The 26,046-nt window shown below is 32.9% G+C and overlaps 1 protein-coding gene across 3 annotated transcripts in view; it reads left to right on the top strand.

Annotated features, from left to right (window-relative positions):
- LOC134543190 (AP-3 complex subunit mu-1) overlaps positions 1 to 26,046 on the top strand; it is a 117,670-nt gene that overhangs the window by 60,586 nt on the left and 31,038 nt on the right. For all 3 annotated transcript variants that reach the window (XM_063388086.1, XM_063388104.1, XM_063388096.1), the window contains 4 exons: positions 4,259 to 4,380; positions 5,296 to 5,455; positions 7,283 to 7,396; positions 19,650 to 19,829. In XM_063388086.1, the coding sequence (XP_063244156.1) occupies positions 4,259 to 4,380; positions 5,296 to 5,455; positions 7,283 to 7,396; positions 19,650 to 19,829 (576 nt within the window). The remainder of the gene's footprint in view (positions 1 to 4,258; positions 4,381 to 5,295; positions 5,456 to 7,282; positions 7,397 to 19,649; positions 19,830 to 26,046) is intronic.

Genomic DNA, 26,046 nt, shown 5'->3' on the forward strand with positions numbered 1-26,046 from the left:
GCCGGGCGTTCTTTCCACAGTCGTCATAGTACTATCGGTTGCCTCTAGATGGCATCTGCTGTACTGTTATACGTTTGAAGCTGCTTCGGATGTGTTGCATCGTGCCAGGTGAATTACCGCGGTTTTGTTGCCGTGGAAATGGCAAAGAGATTGCGCGAGATTGACAAATTTTTTGAACATGAAGAATTTTATGCTTCTTCTGGTTCAGAAGCTGATAACTGCAGTTCTGAGTCTTTGTATAAACCATCGTCTGAATATTCTGACACATCAGGTTTGTATGCAATTATTCAAAATCTGCCGAATGAACTTGAAACTTGATTTACCTATGTATAAGGATTTTTTTTCATTACAGATGAAGATTTTGCAAAAATAAGGAAACAGAAGAGCAGTTTTACACAGAAAACGGAACTTTCACAAGTTCGGCCATCACAGACACCTGATACAGGTACTGATAGTGGTTCGTATTTTTTCCCCTTGTGAATTGAATATATATTACATTAGCTCTTGGACCCTTACATGTAAATGCGATTGTCACATTATTATTTTATAGATGAAGACGATGTTCCGCTAGTCCACATTGCGCAGCTGAGCAATGCGAATAGACAAGACCACTCGGATAAACCTAGCACAAGTAACGTTTCTGGTAAGTTACCCAGCTTTCATAAATATTGCATTTTTGTGCCTTTGAATTTCTTTATGAGCTGGTAATCGTTTTCTTTTCACATTTACGTAAAAGTAAAAAAATTATGCAAACAATGTAAAAAACATACGATTTTCGTTTCAAATTCCAATACAAGAACACGATTACCAGCAAATGAAAAAGCTGGAGTCAATCGCTGGGTATCAATGGACAACCAACCACAGATGCCTGTTTTTGAGGAAGCATCTGGCATTCTTATCGACATTGATGAAACTTCCGATGAACTTACCTGTTTTTCTCATTTTTTTGGCACAGACGTCATAAAAAATATAAAGACTGAAACAAATCGATATGCAGGTACCATGATCGACAAAATGAAACGGGCAAAAAAATTGAAACCAAATTCAATGTGACAGCGTTGGACTACTGTCAAGCTTCAAGAAATATATTACTTTGCAGTGATCATTCACATGTGCTTAGTCAGGAAACCCAAGATAACAGATTATTGGTCTAATGACAACATGATGCACACTCCATTTCCTGGCCGTCTCCTTAGCAGAGACAGATTCCGGTCAATATTATTCATATTACACATAAATGACAATGCTACTTATGTACCAAGAGGACAAGAAAATCATGACCCTCTTCATAAAGTCAGGCCGTTTTTCAATCATTTTGTCCGTCAAAGTTTTTATCCATCAGAAAACCTGACTATTGATGAAGGAATGTGTCCTTTTCGAGGACGTTTACACTTCCGTGTTTATATAAAAAATAAACTTAATAAGTATGGTATAAAGTGGGTAATTATAAAGTCTGTGAAACATTTCATAAAATTGGTACAGCGAAATGGAAAAGAATAACGTAACAAATTATATACCATGTGAAAGAACAACTCTCAAAGTTTTTTTGAATGTAGCCCCAAAAAGCTATTTTAAAAAACAATCAACAGGGGCGCTAGTGCATGTAGTTGCTGAAAATGGCTGAGAACCAGGCAGAGAAAGCCTTTTGTGTGCTTGAATATGCCCGTAGCGAATCGGTAGTGAGTGTCCAAAGAGCTTTCCATGGCAAGTTTAACAAAACACCACCAGTTTACAATAGCATAATGAAGTGGTACAAGAAATTCCAGGAAGACGGCTATTTGTGCGATGCAAAACGGTCGGGTCGGCCAGGCGTGTCACAACAGACAGTGGATTGTGTACGGCACGTGATGGTGCGGAGTCCCAAGAAGTCAACTTATCGGGCTAGTGCAGAATTGAACATCCCTCAGCCAACAGTGAGGAAAATTCTTCGTAAGCGATTAAGAGTGAAGCCGTAAAAATTGCAGCTTCTGCAAGCCATCAGCCAGGATGACAAATGGCTCCGACTGCAGTTCTGCATTGCCTTGCAGAACCGTCTTGAAGATGATTACTTTGCAAGCAAATTAATCTTCAGTAACGAAGCCACTTTTCATCTCTCTGGAAGAGTCAACCGACACAACACACGCATATGGGGGACAGAGAATCCACATACAACTCTCGAACACGTCCGAGATTCGCCAAAAGTTAACGTGTTCTGTGCCATGTCAAACAAGACAGTTTATGACCCCTTCTTCTTCGCTGAGAGAACTGTCACTGGTATCACCTACCTCGACATGCTGCAATACTGGCTAATGCCACAACTTGTAGCTGATAGCAGGGACTTCATCTTCCAACAAGATGGTGCTCCACCTCATTACCACAATGTGGTATGAGATTATCTGAATGAGACGTTGCCACATCGCTGGATGGGCCATGGGGCGGCCGCTGACCAAGTGCTACTCCCGTGGCCACCACGATCACCGGACTTGACACCTTGCAATTTTTTCTTGTGGGGATACATCAAGGATAGTGTTTATGTTCCACCTCTACCACAGAACCTTGACGAATTGAGACACCGCATCATAGCAGCTGCTCTTACCATCACTCCTGATATTCTGGGTCGGGTATGGGCAGAATTGGACTATCGATTAGATGTGTGTCGTGTGATGCAAGGTGGAGACATATTAACATTCATAACTAGTGAAAAAAAAAAAAAAACTTTGAGAGTTTTTCTTTCACGTGGTATATAATTTGTTACATAATTCTTAGCCATTTCACTGTACCGATTTTTTGAAATGTTTCACAGACTTTATAATTATCCTGTATATTCTTTGTAACACCAATACAGGATATGTCCTAAACTGTGAGGTTTATACTGGTGGCACTGGAAGTGTGGTAAACTCTTGTCCGGAGATTGTGTCATGATTATTTTCTTAAGGCGCACACAATTTACATGGACAGATTTTATTCAAGTCCTGCATTATTCTATAAGTTATGGGATGAAAAAACCCTGGCTGTGGGTACGGTACAAAAAAACCGCAAAGGTTTGCCATCTGAACTAAAATGCAAAGAACTTGCACGAGGTGAAGCAATTTTTCGCAGGTGCGGTCCTTTGTTGGCTGTAAAGTGGAAGGACACGTGATGTGTACTGCCTCTCCACAAAGCACAAAGCCACATGCAGTGAAGTCACTGTAAGAGGTAGAGGGGGCTTAGTTGCTAAAACCAACCCTGATGTTGTACTTGACTATAATATAAACAAAACTGGTGTTGATCATGTTGATCAATTACTCAGTTACTACGCTCTCGGGAACCAGCTGGCTTCATATGGTGCTACCGATACAGACGTTCAATCATCATCATCCTCATCCACAGATCGATTGTCTGCTCGACATTTTCCGAAGAAAATTCCACCAACTGAAAAAAAACTCAACCCTACCAGATACTGTAAAGTATGTTCTGATGTAGGCAAAGCCAACAGTGGAAAACGACTGAGGAAGGAAACTCGTTGGTGGTGCGAAGACTGTGGCTTTGCTCTGTGCGTGCCAGGCTGCTTCCAAAAGTTCCATACTAAATCAAAATTTTCATAAATATAATCAAATAAAAATTATTTACGTATTCATATATTGATATTAATTGGAAATGTGAAATAAATTATAACTTAACTGGGTTTAAATAAAAATCATAGCAATGAATAGTATCAAGTAGTGTGTATGAGAAATATTTTTATTTATGTAAAACATAGTTTATTATAAAAAACAAATTATCAGTAACTAAAAGAGATAAAATCATGTTTTAAATTGTATTAAAAATTGTAAAATCTAAAGTTTTTTATCATGTAGAAAGTATTTTAAGTACCATATATGTTATTTAAATAAAAAAAATGAAAAACCATAAAAAAAAAAACTTAGTATTCAGTGATTTAAACCAGTCATAAGCAACAGAATTGAATGTGTTAATAACAATAATGAACTTAAAATTAGTAATTGGATTCTGGATAATTTGTCTTAATTTTCTATTACTATTTTAGGATATAAGTCATTTCAAAAATTGTAGGATATAGTCATTAGGAAAATGAAAGAAGAGAGCACGCCATGCTTTTAGTTATACAGAGTTGTGCATTATTTGACTGTTGGACAAAAAACTTAAATTTAAATTTTATTTTTATATTTTTAGTTCATTCAATGATAAATGCAGATATTTTTTTTTTCATTTTTAAACTATAAGTTTATTTAAGTGCTGTGTTTAATGGTTTTCAATGTTTGTGTTTTGTTATTTTCATCAGCTTTTGGATGAAATGTTGGACAACGGTTTTCCATTGGCAACAGAGTCGAACATCCTAAAGGAGTTGATTAAACCTCCTAACATTCTGAGGACTATTGCTAATACAGTTACTGGAAAATCTAAGTATGTATTTCATTGACTGTAACTCAATACACAAGGGTTTCTTTCTTATGCAAATAAAAACAGATAACATGAAAGGTTAACTAGAAAATAAATAGGTACCTACTAATTACAATTACAATTAATAGGTATGTGAGAATGATAGGGGGTATTATGTATAATACCTACAAGTTAATGTATGTATTATTTTTGGCAGGATTTCCAATTTTGTAATAAAGTATATTTATTTTTACGTGTTTGTATTTAAAATGGGCTTCAATTAATGTGCATGAGGAAACAAGCATTACATTTTCTTTTCTATCACTGCTTTGTATATTTTCTTGAGTACACTGGGTTTTCCAAGAAAGGTACTGAAAAATATAACCTTCTCTAAACAAACTAACTAGTTTGACAATGCTAGTTGCTAGCATACTCAGGGGGCACATTCTTGTACAAGAAAGAGGTCTATGTGTACTAGGCTTAATGATAACTACATTGTAATGCAATTATTATTGCTGTAATTAATTAAATTTACATCTAAAATATTTACATTAGCTACATTTTATTTATTTGCATTTATTATCATTGAGGAAATTAATGTGTGTGTAACTAATCATATGAGCGTAGTTCGGAACTTGTTCTTCAGTATTAATCTAATTCATGCACTCTAAATAATCAAACATATAAATCACCCAATGGAAATTGTGTTATTTTGTAGATTCTACTATGATTTCAGGTGTAGCTTACCAAACTATACTTCAATTTGTTGAATGAGCAGTGCTTATTTAGTAATTATAGAGTGTTTTGTAATTTTTTCCTGTGAGAGTCTACCAACACTAACCATATTAATAAAAGATTTATTTTACGTACGTATAGTTCACAACATGTTTTTAGTTTTAATTGTGATAACAATTACAATTTTTTTTTGTTGGTTTTCAGTGTAAGTGCGATTCTTCCCAGTGGCCAGTTGTCTAATGTCCCATGGCGTCGCACTGGAGTCAAATACACAAATAATGAAGCATACTTTGATGTGGTTGAAGAAGTGGATGCTATTATTGACAAAGCTGGCTCAACAGTATTTGCAGAAATTCAAGGATATGTAAGTATTTTTACAATATGATGTACATATACCTTTGAGAAATATTCCACGCCATAGCTGCATGTATTAATAACACAGTTCTTTGCTAATTTATATGCAAGCAATTAGGCAGTAAACAAGGAAATTTAGTTTTGTATCTTGATATTATTTTTAATTAGAGAGGATTGGCCATTGATAGCATGTTTTATATTTGTAACATTTTGACATTTTCACTGAATCAATTTATGGTTATAATTCACAAGGCCCTAGAAAGTATTAATTTTACTATGTGGTGAAAAAGTACAGAATGGAAGAAACAAAATTTGTTCTAAGCACAAAACAGTTATGAGTTTTTAAAAACTATCGATACACAATATGTTGTTACAGTAACAGCGCAGAATCCTTCACAGGCATACTTAGTTATCAATTTGTGAATTTGGCTAATTCTGTAGCATGTATGTGCTCACCTGAATTATAAATGAATAAAATAGAATCAAGTATTAATGGAGTGGATTCACAATTGTTTAGTGGTCAGTCGACATGCCTTTAAACCAAAGTGATCTAGGTGAGAATAAGGGTGTATCCAAATGCAATAGTTTGCAAGTGGGAAGTGTGACAGGCCTTGGCCTTGCTGTGAAGCAGTGAGCTTTCTCTGGTCGCCTTCTATCGCCCATACCCAGTCACCCTTCACACCCCACTCTGGTCATCTCGTCCACTCCTCAGACTGGCTGGGAATGCCACAGACCCTACCTCAAGCAGGAAATGACATTGTGATCTACTTGTCATTAGAGATGTTAGTTTTCCGGAAAATGTTTTTTGGGTATATTTTTTTGGTAATTTGCTGATACATTTTTCAACGAATTATACTTTCACAGAAACACACAAATGATGTTTATCAACTTTTTTTATACAAACAACCAAATAAAACATTGTGTCTTTCTTTACCAGCACTGAACATTTGAGAGTTGGGTGGGACCCATGCTGCCCTCTACTAACTGATAGGAACAAAAGTTGCTGTATAAACAATACTAAGCAATATGCAGAAAATAAATTAGTGTATAACATATACCAACCTCTCTTTAATTATGTAAATCTATTTTGGAAATGGTAAAAAGGAAAAATTTCTAAAAACAAATGTTGTTATATTTTCCCAGAAAATTGTCCAAATGGAAAATTTTCTTGGATAATTTTCCCATTCAAATTTCTACTTTTCACTGCCTCAGACACCAGAGAAGAGAGGGCAGGCATTTCTAGTCCATCCAATTTGAAATTTGAAATCCATTGGAGAAAATTTTTTTTCCATAATATGTGAATGAAAGAATTTTTTCTTGCTGTGGTATAATACTTTTTAGATTGGCAGCATATGAAAAAAAGCAGTTGCTCGACTTACTTACTGTCTTATAAAAAATACCATGTTTGAAATTTGTGGCTTACTTTTCTTTATGTATGTTAGAGTAACATTTCCAAAAATGTTACAGTTTCACATTTACCCGATGAGTGTTATCGAAGGATACTGAAAGTAGATCTTGAACAGGCCTCCTGAAGATGTCCTTTTTAATTGTGAACAAGCTGAACCCAACTCTGAAGAAAAAATCTCTGCTCATAATCACAAGTATGTAATTTGACTTGGATGCTGTAGCTTGTCCTGCATAGCTGTTAAAGGTTTAGGAAGTGTGTTGCAGTTCTTGGTTGACTGAAGACTTTTTAAATGACTGCTTGATCTATTTTTCTCTTTCATTCCTTATCCTTTCACCTTGACTTTATTTTTTCAATTGTAAAGATTTATTGTCTTCTTTTGTAAGTTAGCTTCCAGTGCCTCAAATATGTGACAGTAATTCTATTGTGCAGATTGACTGCTGCATAAAACTAAGTGGCATGCCAGATCTGACATTGTCATTCATGAACCCTCGCCTCTTTGATGATGTCAGTTTTCACCCATGTGTCCGGTTCAAGCGGTGGGAGGTAAGTTCTCATTAAAAATATAATTTAATTAATGGCCTAAAGCAGTGCAGATATACACTGAAAATTGAAGTATTAATATTTTTTTTTTTTTTTTTTTAGAAATATGGCACTGTTTCAGCATTATATGCCCAAAATATGTGTTATTTATTAATGGACTCATGTCATGTTGTAGTTTTATACATTTTTACTGTGTGAGTTTTACTTTATGCAACAACATTCACCAGAAGTAGCTTGAGAAGTAATTTCAAAGGTAGCAACAAAAATAGTTGGGTAAGCATTTAAGGCTAAGATCCATAGTTTTGCAGCCACCAAGGAAATTATTTCTCCCATGAATATAACTGTAGGTAAACAAACGTAATAGACATAGTATTGTAAAGAAAGCTTTGAATTTTTAAAATATGTTGGAAAAAAAATTCTAAAATAATTATCTTTTATTAAATTTTCATTAAGAAAATTTTAAAACTAAATATAAGATATTTATAAAAGCTGTACAAGGCTTTTGCTTTGCACACAATGTAAATGAAGTATCCTGAACAATTCTAAGTTGCTTAAATGTTTACATACAGTACAGAATTTAAATTACTTGAGTTTAAAACTTGTTATTTAACCGATGCGTGAAGCTCAAGCAATGAACGAATTATGTGTGAGTTCAGCATTACGCCGCTAGGCGTCAGGTATGATGAGTTTAGAGTTTGCCCGCTAGATGTCCCAACTATCGTAGAGTTGTTTTTGAAAGGATCGACTACCAAACTGGTGTCGGTGACAGTAAGTCGTTGTATTTTGAAGGTAGAAAGAAGCTAATAGACGAAAACTCTTCCATTTCCTTCGAACTATATTGAACATTGAAATATATATTTTCTTATATTTCAAAGATTTGAATTGATGGTACTCTGTAGAAATTTAATTGTTATCATTTTATTCTCTATCAGTTTTTCATCATGGCAAAGTTTATTGTATTTATATTAATAGTCCTATTGCGTGAACCAATCGTGACCTAGTATATATTATACATTCAAAATATATTATACATAAGAGCGGAAATGATACCTATCTGTGAAAACTAGGCAAATTATGTGGTTAGGAATCTGGAAGATGAACTAGCAAAACTGTGCCATACCAATGTAGTAGTTGTACGCTTACAAGCGTGCAGTGTTTGCTAAAACACATTTAAATTATTTGGTTTCAAAACTGCATAAATGTTTTTTTCTTTATTTTACTTTTGACAGCAACACGCGTCCTCTTTCGCTCCATGGTCCGCTCTGTGAATATCAGGTCACGCAATATTTTGAATGTTATTGTAATTTTGGCAATTTTAAATCTGTGATTTATGTGTAGTAAAGTAATTTTTAATTTTTATAATTTAATTTTTTTATAGTTGGTTGGTTTTGTAATAGTATTTACGTTCCTTTATTTCATAAAATAAACTCATCTTTTACTACTGGAATCTTTCCATAATAACTCCAAACGGAAATAACTATTTCTCTGTATAAGAAAAGTAATAAATCCACTATATAATATTAACTTCTGATAGCAGTTACGTCTAGTTTCGCAAAAATATTCGAACACGGTGTTAAAATTATATGTATCAAAATAATAAAATACTATCACATTTACAACAGCTAGAAGCACTGAAACAGCTTTTGCTGATTTTTTATAAAAATATACCTATACAAGGCAATTTATGATAAATCACTAGGAATTTTTTGTAAAGCATCAAAGACATTTGACACGATTAATCAAAATATGTTGAGTAAAAATGATTAAATTTAACTGGGAATAGTATAAAAATACACAAATTATTATATTATTATATTAATGACATGAAGCATTCAGCTCAGCCTGAATGATTAGGTTCACACTGATAATTCTGATATCCAAACATCTATCGGGGTTGCCCAAGGAAGCACTGTCCTGTCCTATTTATGAATACGTGAATGCCGCGGAATAATCGGTAAAAATAAATATCTCATTAGCTTTGCGGATGACTCCAACATAATTCTTTTTTTAAAAAAAAATAAAAATTGTTTCAGAGAAACGTTTTAGATACTATTTAGAAGATTTACAATAAATTGTATCAGATTTGGTAGTGAATATAGTAAGGTAGTTAAGAAATGTTCTGTATTTTAGCCAATGTTTTTTTTTTCAATCCCTTACAGTAGGTATTGGTTGGTCGTATGTGGTTTTATTTCCGACGAAAGTGGTAGATAATATTTATTAAGTTTGCAGAAAATAAGACTGTATTTTATATTTTATATGGCAAGAATATTATAGTTTTTGTTTGTATTTCAATCCCAATCGTTTGAACTCCTAGCAACATTGGTTAGACTGATCAAAAATTGTTTCATAAACAGTTTTTAAATAAAATCTAACGTTTACAAACTATTTGAACGGATTTGATGGCGTGCCTACTAAGGAAGTTAAGAAATTTTTTTGTTCTCTAAGTAATTTTTATTTAATCTTGCAGTTATTTTGACAAAAGATTTTTGGTATAAATATAACGAGTTATAATAACTCTTCATATGGATGTGGGGGTTATAGCAATTTTCCTATTAAACAAAATAAACCTTTCCCATTTCTGCCCCTTTGGTCGGATTTTTGCCATTAACAAACTCGACCGAGATTTCCCAATGCTTTTTTTTTTTGTATTCGTTTGGAAATGTTTTGTGCAAAATTACGTCAGTTACGGTGTTCGTAAAAATGTGTGTGTGTGTGTGTGTGTGTATGTATGTATGTATGTATGTGTATATATATATGTGTGTGTGTGTGTATATATATATATATATATACACATATATATATTTGTGTGTGTATATATATATATATATATATATATATATATATATATATATATATATATATACACACATATATATATTTGTGTGTGTGTGTGTGTATATATATATATTTGTAAAAATTTTCCGGAAGTCGTAACAGTGGTAACTGCTACAATAAGAAGTCTTTCTCCAAAATCTACATAATTAGAAAAAAAGATTACTTTTATTTCAATGATTTAAAGGCTAGCAAAATCATGTCAATACAATTGCATACAAATATCATTTTTTTCTTTTATTTACTCTATTAGTTGCTGCATTAATTTTTCGAGTTATAAACAAATCCAACTTAAACAAAAACAAAAAGAACAGTAAGGATTAAAATGAATAAACCACTTCAGAGTCACTACAAAGAACTATTTAAATCGTTAAGATTCATCTTGTTCCTTGTATTTTTATCTTTGTATACATTTTATATATCAAAACAACATGAAAAAAAACAACTTAATTATCGAACCAGAAACAACCACAAAATACACATGCTAGAACCACAAAAAGTTCTGCCTTGGCAAGTGTTTATGCAGTGGATTTAAACTTTTTAATGGCCTTCTGTGTTTCATAAAATCAATTTCAAACTCTATTAAATTTAGATTAATTCTTCTAGATAAATTGAAGATTGTAAGGCAGTGTCCTTATTCGCCTGAAGTATATAATACTATACGTACTTGTCCCTGGAAGAGATATTACAAAGGCTGCCTAACTGGAAATTAACAATGCAATACAAGTACACATGTAAACAAATTTGTATACTTCTCACTTACTTCCAGTTGAAAATACTTCACCATTTAAAAAAAAAAAATTTTGTATGTTATATTTGATATTACAAATTTAAGAACTCTTAAAAACATAAACCATTTTTATTATAAGCTTAATGAAAACATTAATTTATACATGTTTACAAAGAAACTTCAACAAATACCTGCACATACACAGCCTACCGATCGTTACTACAAAACGTAGGAAAAATAATAAATTAAATTGCTGTAAATTCGCGGGACAGCAATTAAGTGTTATAAATGACTATTTTTAACTTAACGTTTTTCTCAATAAAAATTGTGTGCAAAAATATAATGTAAACATCCTTTTTGGCTGGGTAGTACCATGTGAAGAGGCCAAACATTTATCCCGTCCAGATACGTCAAGGGCAAGTGAAGTACACAAGATTGCAAGCACATAACTGCGTACTTGAATTCGGATCGGCCTAAATAAACATGTTAGTACACATAGTAGTATAGTTTTGCCCTCACCGGGTTCATACCGAGGACTCCGAGCTCCATGATGTAAATGCATTTTTAAAATAATAATTTATTAAAATCTGATAATAATTAATGATTTTCAAGATGGCGGTAGTGATGTCATAATCCAAGATGGCTTAGTGATTTTATTTCAATTTTTATTAATTTTAATTAAAAAATTTCTCTTTTTTGGATAATAATTACGGTTTTTCAAGATGGCGGCCATAACGATAATTGCAATGTTCTGTAATCCAAGATTGTGGGCATAACAAAAATAGCAACGATGACGTTATACACATCCAATATGGCAGATGTAATGAAACATGCAACATTTATAGAATCCAAGATGGCAGACGTAACGATATGTGCAATGGTGTTTTTAAATAATTTTTTATTAAAATTTTATTAATTAAATTTTTATAAATTGTTTAAAGTTTTTTCTGATTTTCTAGCATAAAAAATATGGTTTTTCGATATGGTAGGCGTACTGATAATTGCAACAGTTACAACATAATTCAAAAATGGAGGTTATGTCATCCTAATTGTCAAGGTCATGACCTCCGTGGCTTAGAGCGGCTTGACACTAAGGAAATTAAGCAGTTTTTAGGAATTTTCAAGCCGTTGACATTTTTGAGGACTAAATTGGGAAATTTTTCCCTCAAAATAGGGAATTTTGTTTTTAGGATTTTTGAGTAATTTTTGAGAAATTTTGACACCAAGAATGGTTGCTGTGATGTTAAAGCAATCGGTCATTGACCCCATTCTCAACCTTCAGCCTAAAGCTTGGGCTCGGAGGAACCAAACTGTAGGTACTCATGTTGTAATGCTATTAGGGCCTACTTCAATTTCAGAGTCATTTTAATAAAATAATGTTTGCCTCCAAAATAGTTTGTTCAAATTAGTAGGTATTGTATTGGTGTTTATATTCTATGTCAACAGGGTAGATTTTAGTGTAAATCAATTAATATTCATTTTGTTCTGTGCCTCATACGTTTATGCCCTTATAATTATAGGCCTATTTCTCTACTCAATGGTTTTTCTAAAATATTTGAAAAAATAATTTTTAGATTTTTAAATTTCCAGCTTAAGGGGATTGGTGCACCAGCATCGTATTAAAAAAAACAGTATATTTGTTAATGATTCAGCTGCTAGAGAAGATTTGAACCATTCTGGTGTAAAATTATTTTTTTAATTTTTTTATTTTAATTAAGTTATTGCTGATTTTCGGGAATTTTTTAAATTCAAGCTTTATTAATAAACTATAAAGAATTCAGTGGTAAAACTTTCGCAGATAAATTTTCAGACACGGGAGATATGACTGTGACCATTATTTTATCTGTAATCATTATTAATTTAACGTATTTACAATTTGAATTTTAATAAATGAGCTACTACGAAATTGCGTGATATTCATTTGCGAATTTAATAACATTCGCGTTTTCATTTGTAATTCAAACGCCAACATATCTGTCGGCTGAATGATTGACTTTATTTTAGTCTTTAGCTTATTGCAGTCGGACCTAAAGTAAAAACGTAGCTGTAGAAGTTTTAGCAGCGTGCAAGCTCGGATACGAGAAATTATGGAGCGCGCTGGACAGTAGTGACACCTTGCGACAGTTTCCCGAACTGTTTGCAGCCAGTGTTTTCTCTCGTTCCCTCCCTGCCTCAGCTGTCTGCTGTTTACGAAGGGGAGACAGGATTTCGCGCGAAACTGATATGAAGATCAACGTACTCATTTTCAGTAGATAAGAGAATGTGTTTGGTATAGCTCGGCGTATAATTGAATGGTTATTCTCTGTTATTATTTAGCACAGTGATTTAGCTAGATGTTTTTTGTTGTAAGCGTGAGATTTATTCAGGAATAAAATGCCGAAGAAACCTCCACCAAGCATAGTACACAAAAGAACAAAACTATCGAAAGCCATTAGAGCGCTTAGAAAAAAGAATAAAGAAAGATAAGAGATTATTTTATTATAGCTTTTTTACCATACATTTATTTTTCAGAGTTGCGTATGTACAACGCGATGGACGCGATGCGACAACATAAAGATGTGTAAAATTGTAAACATGCTTTTTTTTTTTCCAGCAATGCGTGAACCATTCATAAACTATACTCAACATGTATCCGTATGATTACGTTTGAAATTTTTTTATGACAGGCATCAATGTTAACAAGTTTATTAAGCCACAATATACTTTTTTAATGTATGGTAATTCCAGACTGAATTTTACTCTGAAAGAATAAAAGTTTCCTAACTGCAAGTGATTTTTGCTGCAAACGTAGATAAAAATCTTCCAGGATGCAATTTGCTTAGGTAAAAATGTTAGTATGATCGACTCTTTAATTTCTAAATTATAAATAAATAACAACAATAGAACTTCCCGGAAAGTTGTGATAAACTGACGATATTGCGCGAGTAGCAGACCCGTACGTGACTACAGAGAAAGGCTATTTTCCTTGACCGTTAGGATTTCTGGGACGAACACCCTCTCACAGCTGGGGTCATAAAATACGGTCAAACTCTTGCAAAAACATCCACCACCGCTCTTTGCCACTAGCAATTCAACGAAGTAAGCTAGGCGCAGCACTCCAATGAATTAACTTAGAAAAAAAATTACTAAATATGTAATTCTATCAATACATTTTACAACACAACTTATGTATTATTTATTTTCTGGAAAAAAATAATATTATCATCCGAATTATGTTATAAAAGTGACAAAACTCAATAAGCACATTAACGGTGTATCGTTTACTTCAATTGTTATATAGTAAAATAATTTCATACAATTAAATATATGTATATATATTTTATAATATAGGCTACATTAAAATTTTGCACAGTTCTGATCTAAAATAATATAATGTATTAGAAATAAAAAATAATTATATTTTTTGGTATTAAAATAATTTTTAATAATAAAATTTTTGTAACAAAATACGAACACACATATATAAAACCAGAGGTCCTCTAGAATTTTGATTTACAAGTTCCAAGCAGAAATTGTTTATTGTTAATTTTATTGTATCAAAAATCATTCATATATAAAAAGATAATATGTATATCTCAATAGATGTAACATGAATACACCCTATCATATGCATTAAATATATTTTAAGTAATCCATAAATAAGACCAAGTTTATTGAGTGTCGCAGTACGCAGCGTGTTTCAAAGCCCGCCGGCCGTGAAAGATCAGTACGGCCGCAGTACACTGCAACGCTCGGGCAGCTTTAATGAGGCAACTAATTATGCTAGACTCTTTATAAATATACTATATTAAAGCTAAAAGTATAATTAAAAACATTTATTTAGACATTTTTTCGCATTGGGCTCTTCAAATCGGTGTAAATCGTATTTTTATCTGGGTGGCAAAGATAAAAAAAAAATATGTCGTGAATTAATCGCTTTATATCATATATATTAAAAATTTAAATTTTTTCTAACATTAATGGGTGTATTAAAGTTTCTAGATTATTTTGGTAAGTTTATGGACAGTCTAAATTAAAAACTGTATAAATGGGTAGCATTTTAATGGACTGATGCAAGTTGCTGTCACCTAGGACTTAAATGCAAATATTTCGGTGATAACGCACAAGGTCTACAGCGGTAAACTTTCGGTATGTTATTAAGCATAGTCAACTCTACCACAGTACAAAAATTCAGCTTTGGACAAATTTTTCACAGGTTGTCTTGGTTTCCTGGAGTAACATGAAAGTCTACGCGGGGAAGGTCGGCTACCTGATCCGAGAATGAAGGATAGGGCGAGATGGGAAGCGAAGATAAGAGCTGGTTGGGTGTCCGTGTTGGAGAGAGAGAGAGAGAGAGAGAGAGAGAAAGAGAGAAAGGCGATATTGTGGAAGACCTTCGAAAGATTCCCGCTAGATGGCAGGCCTCAGAGCTGCAACATTCGACAACCTCCCCTCACAGAAGCTCTCTCGCCACTAACTTGCCAAATCTCACCCGCTAGCTTATATACGTGCTGGCTGGCCATACAGTAGTAATAAACAAGCATTTATGAAACACTTAAGCTCATTTCCAACAAATTCTGACGAATGACTGTTTTTTGTCCTGCACCAATCCCCTTAAGAACAGTTTATCGAACAGTCAGCATGGTTTTAGGAAAGGTTTATCAACCATCACTAACTTGCTTACTTTTTTAAATCCTATACACAGAGAGGTTACCAACAGAGGACAAGTGGATGCCTGTTATTTTGATTTAGCCAAGGCCTTTGACACTGTGAACCATTCTATACTTCTTAAAAAATTATTTAACTTTGGTTTAACTCAAAAGTTTACAAACTGGTTTTCTAATTACTTAACTAATAGAAGTTTTTATGTTACAATTAATAACCACAATTCTTCCCTGTTTAGTATCTCTTCTGGTGTCCCTCAAGGAGGCACATTATCGCCTCTTCAATTTAATTTATATATAAACGACCTGCCTCAAATTCTCAACCATTCTACAGGAGTACTTTTTGCCGATGATCTAAAAATATTTAGGAATATAATAACACAGAATGACTGTATTTTATTACAAAATGACATTTCCCAAGTAAACAATTGGTGTAAATTTAATCTGGTTACACTAAATAAACACAAAACATTTGTTATATCCTTTACAAGGAAATATCAACCACTTAATTTTGATTATATTTTAGAAAACTCTATAATCACGAAATGTTCAACAATTAAGGATCTTGGTGTTATTTTAGATTCTAAATTATTTTTCCATAATCATGTAAACTATTTATACATGTCTTCCCGCAAAACCCTTGCTATGATCAAATTTATTACTTTTTATGCTACCAATTCAGACTCAATTCTCTCCCTGTATTTTGCCTTAATAAGGTCCAAATTAGAATATTGTTCAGTAATCTGGAATGACATCAAGTCGGCCAATGCAAATAAACTAGAAAGTATACAAACAAAATTAATTAATTTAATAAACTTAAAAAACCTTCCTTCACCTGCATTAACTCCTCTTGGTGCACGTAGAGTATATTTAGATTCTCTGTTTGTTGAAAATTGTTTTAATGCTAAAATTAACTGTACTTATCTCCTGGAAACCACTGGGTTAAAAATACCACAATTTAATTCTCGTTTATACCAAACATATTGTACTCTACATAACTTTAATGACATAATATACAGATTAGTTAGGAATCACAATAATAATCAATTATCTAAACTTAAAAATTTATCCTCTTAACTTGTCCTCTACTCACAAGTTATATTTTGTATTATCCATTTTTTTATATATTTTGTGTATAGTTTAATAATTATGTAATTAACATTTCGCTAAGTAATGTGTCATGTTATCTTGTCCTTTTGGTATTTATATCATTTTTTTTTTTTCATGTTTTGTGTTTATCCTGTGCTGTCTCTATTTATTGTGATAGTGTTTGTTTTTACTTGTTTTGTGTTGTACTTGTTTTGTGTCGTGCCCAACTCTAAAGTCCCAAGACTGTCGGTGGGCATGTAACAAATTTAAATAAATAAATAAATATATTCTTGATTAAAACGTTAAAATGATCGAGCCCATAGCATAATTTTGTGTATCAGTTGCCAAAAATGTAATATAATGATACTTGTATATCTAAGAAAAAAGTTTTTTTTATTAATTAGCAATGAATGTGTAATTATTTTTCTACATAAGTTTTTTAAAAATTGCTATTTAAATAAATAATTTGTCCTCAAATTGTTTTATTTCCATTTGTCCGAAGACTTTTAATTATATACTAAGCTTACTAATTTTTACTGTTTCTCAATTTTTCTTTATTATGCAATTTTAAAATGTAAATTTGGCATGCAGCAATTACAATTTCTAAAACGTGAGTATACATTACTACAAAACTACGTCAATGACTTATATTTATTGTACTAGTAATCCTCATTCCTAATCACTTAGACTCTGGTTGAAGTTCAGTTAAGTACTTTTACATTTTTTCCCGTTTATAACATCAGTGGTTGTGATTTATGCACGCCTTTTTCCTACTTAAATGATCCAGGTCCAGATCTGAAGCAGTGTTTTTCATGTGGTGACGTGTCGATTATGTTTTAGCGGTTTGGGGGGATGAGGAATTAATGCTCTTCGCGTATCACTTTATCTAACTACCTCTGAAATATTCTTTTGTTGCCTATGACAATTTAGCCTACTCCCTACATATTTTCATTCTGACACTTCTTACTGGGTAGCGAAGGCTGTTCGTGGTAAATGTCTATGACCATTTCAGATTTAAATTTTAATTATAGAAATATTAATTATTAATTACAACATAAGTTATTTCGTGCCTGTCCAAACTGCAGTACATAAATACCTATAAGGAGAACTACCGGTGATGGTTGACGTCACCCGTATAGCATGAAGGCATTCTCCATTTCGTCAGACGCAACAGCCAATATTTACATTGCAATAATAAATTACTACACGATAGCATATTTTGTAAATTTTAATTAGTATTTTTAAAAGAACAAATTTTGACGAATGCCAGGGTCATTGAGCAACTAATGACATAGATTTCAAACATCATACATGATAAATAAAAATGAAGGGGTCATCGAAAGCCACCAGGCTGCAGGTCGGCTAAAAGCAAACCAAAAAATGCTTCAGCTCTATCCTCATGTATACATACTTACATGCATAATACATTCAAACAACTAAAATTAGTGCAATAAGCTGCAATATTTTGTGGACATATATTCAGCTACAAATATAAATTGATTTTATAAAAAGGTCATCTTTTATATCGTCGTACAGAAAAATTTTAATCATATATCAAAAAATACCGTTTTACAACAGAAAGTCACGTAATTAGATGTTCAATCATATATCTGTGACAAAATGTGTAAAGCAAGAAAACATGTAGAAGCGCAAAACCTTTATCGTACAGTATATAACAAAACTTTTTTTTTACGGGCAGGAAAACTGCATTATTGGCCAACCTCCCTGATTGTAGTGGTCAGCTGTGCATGAGAGTTATTGTGTCATCTCATGGATTAGCATATTTAGTATAAGCATGCCAAACTAGTCGAATAAATAACTAAAAACTTGATCTTGCGTAACTTGCAGAAGAGACCAAATCTGAAAGTTTCGCCACCAATCCAACGCGGTAAAACGTACAATATGTTTATCCTTTTATGTGATATGTTCTTTATATTTGTTTGCATATGTAAGCACAAAATTAATGTTTATTATAGTTCTGCTGGGTTGCACACTGTTTCTTACGGGTTTAGAACTGAAATGTACCGAAAACAATAATATTTATCCTCTTACGCGCTTTGAGGGTCGGGCGGTCGAAGAAGTGTGGGGAGAATTGAGAGAGAAGACCGAGCGGAAATCTTACTTCTCTCCGAGGCAGGCAGTTGTCTGGCTTCCCCCATCCCCCTTTTCAGGCTCGTTGAAGAACATGACACCCCGCTGGGCGATAGAGAATTCTGAGAAAAGAGCCTTCCTTCCTCCTACTCCTCCACCTGCACCCCCTACACTAATCTATCGCTCATCCGTACAGCTAGTGCTTTCTATCGAGGATTTTGGAACTACGTGTGTTGTGTTCTTTCTCCGCGCGCTCGGGAGAAACTCAGGATCTTAGCCTTAATTTAAGACCTACTATTGATATTAAATAGTGACCTGTGTAATAGAATATACTACTTATTTGCATAATGATTGTGTATTCTTGTCGCAAACAACTGTGGAGCATGTTATGCTTTTTAATTGCCATACTAATTTTACAAACAATATTAGGAAATTTTAATTCTTTACAGTTGATGTGTTTCCTCTTTGCTATTATTATAAATTATAGTTCAATTAAAACTAGAGCCTAACAGGATTCTGAAATTTGGAAAAAATTTCAGGATCACCAATGATTTTTTTCTCATAGGACAGGTAAAATATTTTCTAAACTTTTTTGGAATTATTTTAAGATGATTATTGTGGAAGGTATTTGTTTTCCATTACAACCAGGAATTAAATTGAAAGAAAATATACAAAAAGCACTATTTTAAATGTCTATTTGGAGACACAATTGGTTATTAGCTAACCATATTTTATTGGGAAAAGAATTGAGTCAAGTAGATAAAAATAAATTAATATTAATTTTTAGTATAATTCAAAGTTAATACATGTATGTTCTTGTAGTATAGCTTAAATATTCAAATGCTTTTTTAGGTAAATTTTTATTTTTCAGTCTGAAAGAATATTATCATTTATACCACCAGACGGCAACTTTCGACTAATGTCGTACCACATTGGTTCTCAGAACATAGTAGCTATACCTGTGTACATCAGGCATAACATATCATTCCGCGAGGCAGGTGGTGGGAGACTGGACATTACTGTTGGTCCCAAACAAACCATCGGCAGAACGGTATGTACTCTACTGTAGTATACTGTGAGAGCTTAGCATGTGGGTGTGTGCATGCATCAGGGACCTGGTCTTGCTAGCTTGAACTACATACAAACTTTCTGAAAACCATTGTCCACACATTCAAGAGTAATCCACTTACAAATTAGAAGAGATAGTGTAAATCAGGGGCTTGTAAAGTAGACGTACTATATACTTTATGGAAAGAGAAGACTGTTATTTACAAAGTATTTATTGGCAATTACAGGATCATATTAAGAATTTTTTTTTTAATATTTCGGTTAGGAAACTCACTAAAATTTAAATAGTTTATAAGATTAGCTTATTCTGTAATCTAAGGTATAAATTTAAGCATTCTTAATAATTGCTGACAGTTGTAATCAAGTTTTGATCTTGATGAACCATAATTTCATTCTCTGTCATTATCACTTTGCTTTTAATAAAACTACTGTGTTTTATAATGCAATAAATTAATGCTAGTAATAAGTTACTTGATATTGGTATTTGGTTTGAATACTATTTTTTTCCTGATATTGCAAGCTTTACTTTTCACTGTACATCAAGCCTCAAAGTAGTTTCCTTCCCCAAAAATAGTGAAAAAAGTGACCAAAATATGATAACCATTTGTAAAAGTGTTAAAAAAAACAACTAAAATGTGAACATTAATAATCAGCAAGGGATTCTCTTGAAAAATCTTTTTTACAAATATGTGTATAGGAAGACATTTTGAATTAAAAAAAACTATGAAACAAGATGGTATCTATTAAGTCCAATTTTTACAGTTCAATGCTGTATTTTTCTTTGCTGAGATAGTTATATACTGTTACTACTTTTTTTCTTCACTGCATTATAATCAAAGTTAATTTTAAAGAAACAAGAGAAAATTCTAGTAATAAAATATACTAAATGTTTTAAAAATTATCTCACATATTTTATTAGAAGAATAAAATGTGTTTGAATTTAATTGTCTATTTTAGGCAGTCATAACATCTTTCTCCTCAAGAATATTTCAAAGTAGGTACCATTTGATTAATTTCACATTTTCTTTAAACAACACTGACTTTGCTTCTCAAAATACCAGATGGATAAATGATTATAATTCCAACACAACACAAATACTAGTTACCATACAGTTGTCATTTTAATTTATTTGATCTTAAGCCCTTTAAAAAAAATATCTGTATAGAGTAAAGTTTTAAGAGCTATGATATGTAATTTAAATTAACTTGGTCCATTTTCATCAACAAAATTTATGCTATTCCATGACTATATGTTTTCTCTATGATTTAATGTGTATAATTTCAGGCTACTAATTTGTTTTGAAATCTTTGTTATTTTAAGAAATAACAAAGATTTTTTATTTATAAAACAAAATTGCAATTGTAAAATTTTGTAGTGTGTTCCATTTTAGAATATTTCCAGTACGCTTTTGACCATCATCTGAAACAGATGAAAGCAGAAATATCATTGATAGTACTAATTGAACTAAGAATTACTATTTAGACCAACATCTTGAATAGTGATTTTATATAATTATTGTGCAGCTGAATGTCGAAGTGAAAGATTCCTATCAGAATGATGTGCTGAGGGATCCTTCGTATGAAATGATTTTCAATTGACCAATGTATTTGAATTGGTTTCTATTGTGATATTCATTTGTGTGGTATCGAATTGAACTATTTTCTAAATGGACTATTTTAAATATTACTGGAAAGTTATGTCAAGAGCCACCAAATTTAGACTGCAAGAAGATCGTAATGAATAAATATAGTGGATAGTCATATCAAGAGCCACTAAAAAAAACTCTGTGAACTTCTGTTGTACTGTGGAAGATAGACAGAGGATTGGTGATTATTGTACTACGACTAATCGTCACATCGGGTCAGAAAACTACGACCATACCAACAACTGCATTTACAGAACCATTGTCTAGAGCAGGCGTACTCAACCTCTTGCTCGCGAGCACCCGAGTGCTCGCGGAAGGAATAATGGTGCTCGAATAGTTGTGGTCGAAAAGTGCTCGCGAACACCCTTATTCCACATTTTAAAAAATATATACATATACTGATTTTCTTGTATTGTTGATATGCTCTTGCTCGCAACACACGTAGTACATAACTTTGTCGAGAGGTTGCAGATCAGCATGGGTGTGTCCCAATCGATTGAAATATTTCGGGCTCCACACAATATATAGCGTGGCGCGTACCATTGTGATTGCCGTGACAATACATATATTTTTCTGCGCACCGAGCACAGTTACGTGAAGTGTGAGGTTATAGTTTGTTATAATGGATAAATTTGTTGTTAGGATACGTCCTGGGAATGAAGAGACATCGACATCATCGCTGTCATTATCGGTAGTGGTTTCAAATAAGGGCAGCGAAGGGAAGAAACAAAAAAAGTACTCATTTCAGAAAACCTGGGAGACTGATTATCTTGTAGTGCAGAACGACGATAATGCTTGTGTAATCTGCCTACTCTGTTCGGCTTCTTTATCTGGATTTTGAAAAGCAAACTGTCAAAGACATCACGAAACTCATCACAGTGTGTTCATGAAGGAATATCCAGTAAATTCAGACGCACGATTGCATAAGGTGAGTGACTTAAAGATAAAGTTTCAATGTCAGCAAAAACTGTTTTCCAACAGTAATATTAATAAGCTTTCTACAGAAGTATCCATAGACATGTCTAACAAACTAGTTCGGCAAGGAATGGCATTTTCAGTTGGAGATGTGGTCAAAGACTGTATTGTTTCAGCAGTGACAACTCTTGTTGAAAGCATACCTACCTGAAAAATACCGGAGTATTCGGATTAATGCGGCAAAGAATGTTCCTTTAAGTAACGATACAGTCGCCAGACGTGTTAATGTTATTTCTGCTCAAATCAAGGAAAATACTCTGCAAAAATTGTCTGACTGTGTTTATTTTTCGCTAGCGGTGGACCAGTCCACCGATGTTGCTTCGGTAGCTCAACTAATGTGCTTCATGCGTTGCATTGATAGTCACAGGACAGTTGATAATTTATTTTTGACAGTTCTGCCCCTATCAGGTTCAACTACAGGTCAAGACATTTACACAGCTGTTACAAACTTCTTCGTGTCTAATGAAATTGATGTGTCAAAGCTTGCATGTGTGGTTACGGATGGCGCAAAAACTGTAGGCAAAAACAAGGGATTTGTTACACTTTTGAAGAAAGATTAACGCTTTCCTTCTTTCATCCATTTCCACTGCTTGATTCATGTTGAAAACTTAGCTTGTCATTTTCAGACAGTTCCAGAAATGCCAGAGCATTTAAAAGTAATTGTGAAAGTGATTAATTTCCTTACTGCAAAACCTCTGAACAAACGCCTGCTGAGAGTATTCCTACAAGATTTGTCTGCTCCACATTCCGATTTAATTCTTCACACAGATGTTCGCTGGCTAAACCGTAGAAAAACTATTTCACGTGTTTGGAAACTTTTTGAAGAAATTAAGGCATTTATTTCTTCCAGTGGTTACGCCCCTCAATTCCCTCAGCTGTACAAAGATGATTTCAAGGTCACCCAGGCTTTTATTGTTTATTTGTTTGAATATCTGAATGAGGTAAACATCCGCCTTCAAGGACGACAAAATACTGTTATTGATTTGAAACAAATAATATTTGCCTTTAAAATAAAAATAGAAAGATTCTTATCGCTGGCTGAAAAAAATGAACTCTTGCACTTTCCTGAAATGGAACGCACCTTGCAGAGTTTGGGCAGCACAGACTGTCCCAAGTTTGTTGCTCGTGCACTTCAAGACCTTACAAATGCATTCAGCACGAGATTCCAAACCTTGGAAGAATATGAGTCGCTGTTCGTATTGGTCTTTAATCCACTAACTTTTCCTTTTGACTTAGTTAAGAAAGTTAAACTTATTGAGTGTCATGATCTGGTATACGCTGAAATGGAAGTAATAGAAATGCAGTCTACGCAGGCCATGAAAATTTTATTTCAAAATGAAAATCTCTCGACTTTTTGGGGTTCAAAAGAAATAGAAAAGTTTCCCATCCTACGTAAGATTTCTCTCAAATGCCTAGCAATGTTTGGAACTACATATATGTGTGAGAGTGCTTTTTCAGTGATGAAGTATGTTAAGAACAAAATGCGATCACGATTAAGTGAATCTCACTTGGAGGAGTGTCTGCGGATTGCCACAAGTGATTTCCCGTTGGATGTCCAGGATCTTGTGAATAACATTCAGGCCCAAGGGTCTCACTAGACATGGTGAACTAGCAGTGTTCTTTTTCCATGCTACTGTATGCATCCATCATTCCTGTGTTTAAATGCAGACTGTGAATTGTCTGAAATTATCTACAAGCAGATTTAAGGATAGCATTAAATTTATTTTAATGTTATTTCAAACGATTAATTTTAGGAAATATGCCACGTAGTATGTTGTTATACTTCCTTTCCATTAGTATGAATAAAAAATTTATTTTTGCAGGAAAATTGTTTTTGGTTTATCTTTCTTGCAAATAACTTAACAATTGTAACCAATGATTGTGAACAATTTGAAGGATTATATTTATTGGGCTATAGAACAAAGTGTAAAATACTTATGCAACCTAAGCTCAAAAATCCTAAACTAAATATAATTTTTAACTTTATGCCAGTAATATGAGAATACTATAATAAAATGTTTAGAAACAAACTAATAAAATATACTTAATTTGTAATATATAAAACTCTGCGTGCTTTTACAGCTGTGTCGTATAATAAAAAAATAAAAAGGAGTATCTTTGCAAGAATAAGTAGGTATGTTTTTCAACTTAAACATTTGCAGTGCTCTTCAATTCTAGCGATGAGTTGCAGGTGCTCACCACCTTAAGAAGGTTGAGTACACCTGGTCTAGAGAATACTTAAAAGTCAAGTTCACAGATGAACACGTATTACTAAAAGTATTTATAGGTTTCATACTCCATGATCTATAAACCAAAAGGTATGTAAAGGGTAATTCATGTATGAAAATTTTCAAGTATTTGTCAACTATAGGATCCTGATTTCAAATTCTCATAGTAAATGTGATGATTCTGATTATTACATTTGAATTCTTATTTGCTCTAAGTTTTTCTCTCTCCACTATTTTACACCATAACTTTAAGTGCTGCTATCCCAGCATACACTTAGAGGATACCCTAGTAGATAGGAATCTTATTATTTTGTTTGTTCTTCGATCTTACCTTGCTGAAGTATTGTGACTTTAGTGACTACAGAATATTCATGTGTTGTAAATATTGTACTATAATCAGTATATATATGTTTGTGTGTGTGTGTTTTATGATAAAGTAAAGACAGTTACAAAATAAATTAGGATGCTGGTAGTGATTTTGTTTTTAACTGGACCAAGTTAGTTTGTGTTCAGTGTCACTTTCTATGTTCCCAGCTGTTAAACATAATTTAGAGAAAATTATAATTATAGAAAATTATATAGTTTTTGGCAATAGTTCATTTCAAACTTGGCATAATTTGTATACCTTGCTGTATCAACATACTCTGATTTTAGCACTTGTGCCCGTGAATATTTAAAATAACTTGATACATATCTTTTTGAGTTAGTTAATGAAGTTAGAAGTTATATTGAATTACTTATATGAGTTTAGAACAAGGTCTCATTAAAGTATTCATATCTTAAATAATTTTTGATTATCTTTTTTCAATGGAGAGCATGTTTTTCTTCAACTTCTTTTCTTACATTAAGCATAGTCTCAAGCCTAGCTTTTGCTACTCCAATTTCTTTCATGTTCTGAGCAACAGCCTTTTTTAAATCTTATATTTGTTTTTCAAACATTTGTCTTAAGTGATCCTTTCTTCTTCTCTTATCTCAAACATTAAAGTTTTTAATCCATTGCAATTTATGTTTTCTTTCATCAGTTTCTCTTCATTTCCTCAGAAGCTCTTTTTCTTCAACCTCTGATTTTTTTTCACTTTACCCATAACACCTGAGTGAATTAAATATCAAACAGTCAAGAAATTTGTAAAATGAAGCAAGTGTGTATCAAGTTTCTTCATGAGTATCATCACATTAATTAAAGTAAAATGCTCTTTAAGTGCAAAATCAGGTTTATAACTACACGAGTGAACAAGTTCACGTTTCTACAATAGCACAGTGATTACAAAAAAACACCGTTAGATAATAAATGACATCAGTTGTTAAGATAGTAGACATCTGGTTATGGTTTCCACTTGATGTTTCTTTCCAA

This window comes from Bacillus rossius, chromosome 1 (genome assembly GCF_032445375.1).
Source record: "Bacillus rossius redtenbacheri isolate Brsri chromosome 1, Brsri_v3, whole genome shotgun sequence".
Lineage (NCBI taxonomy): Eukaryota > Metazoa > Arthropoda > Insecta > Phasmatodea > Bacillidae > Bacillus > Bacillus rossius.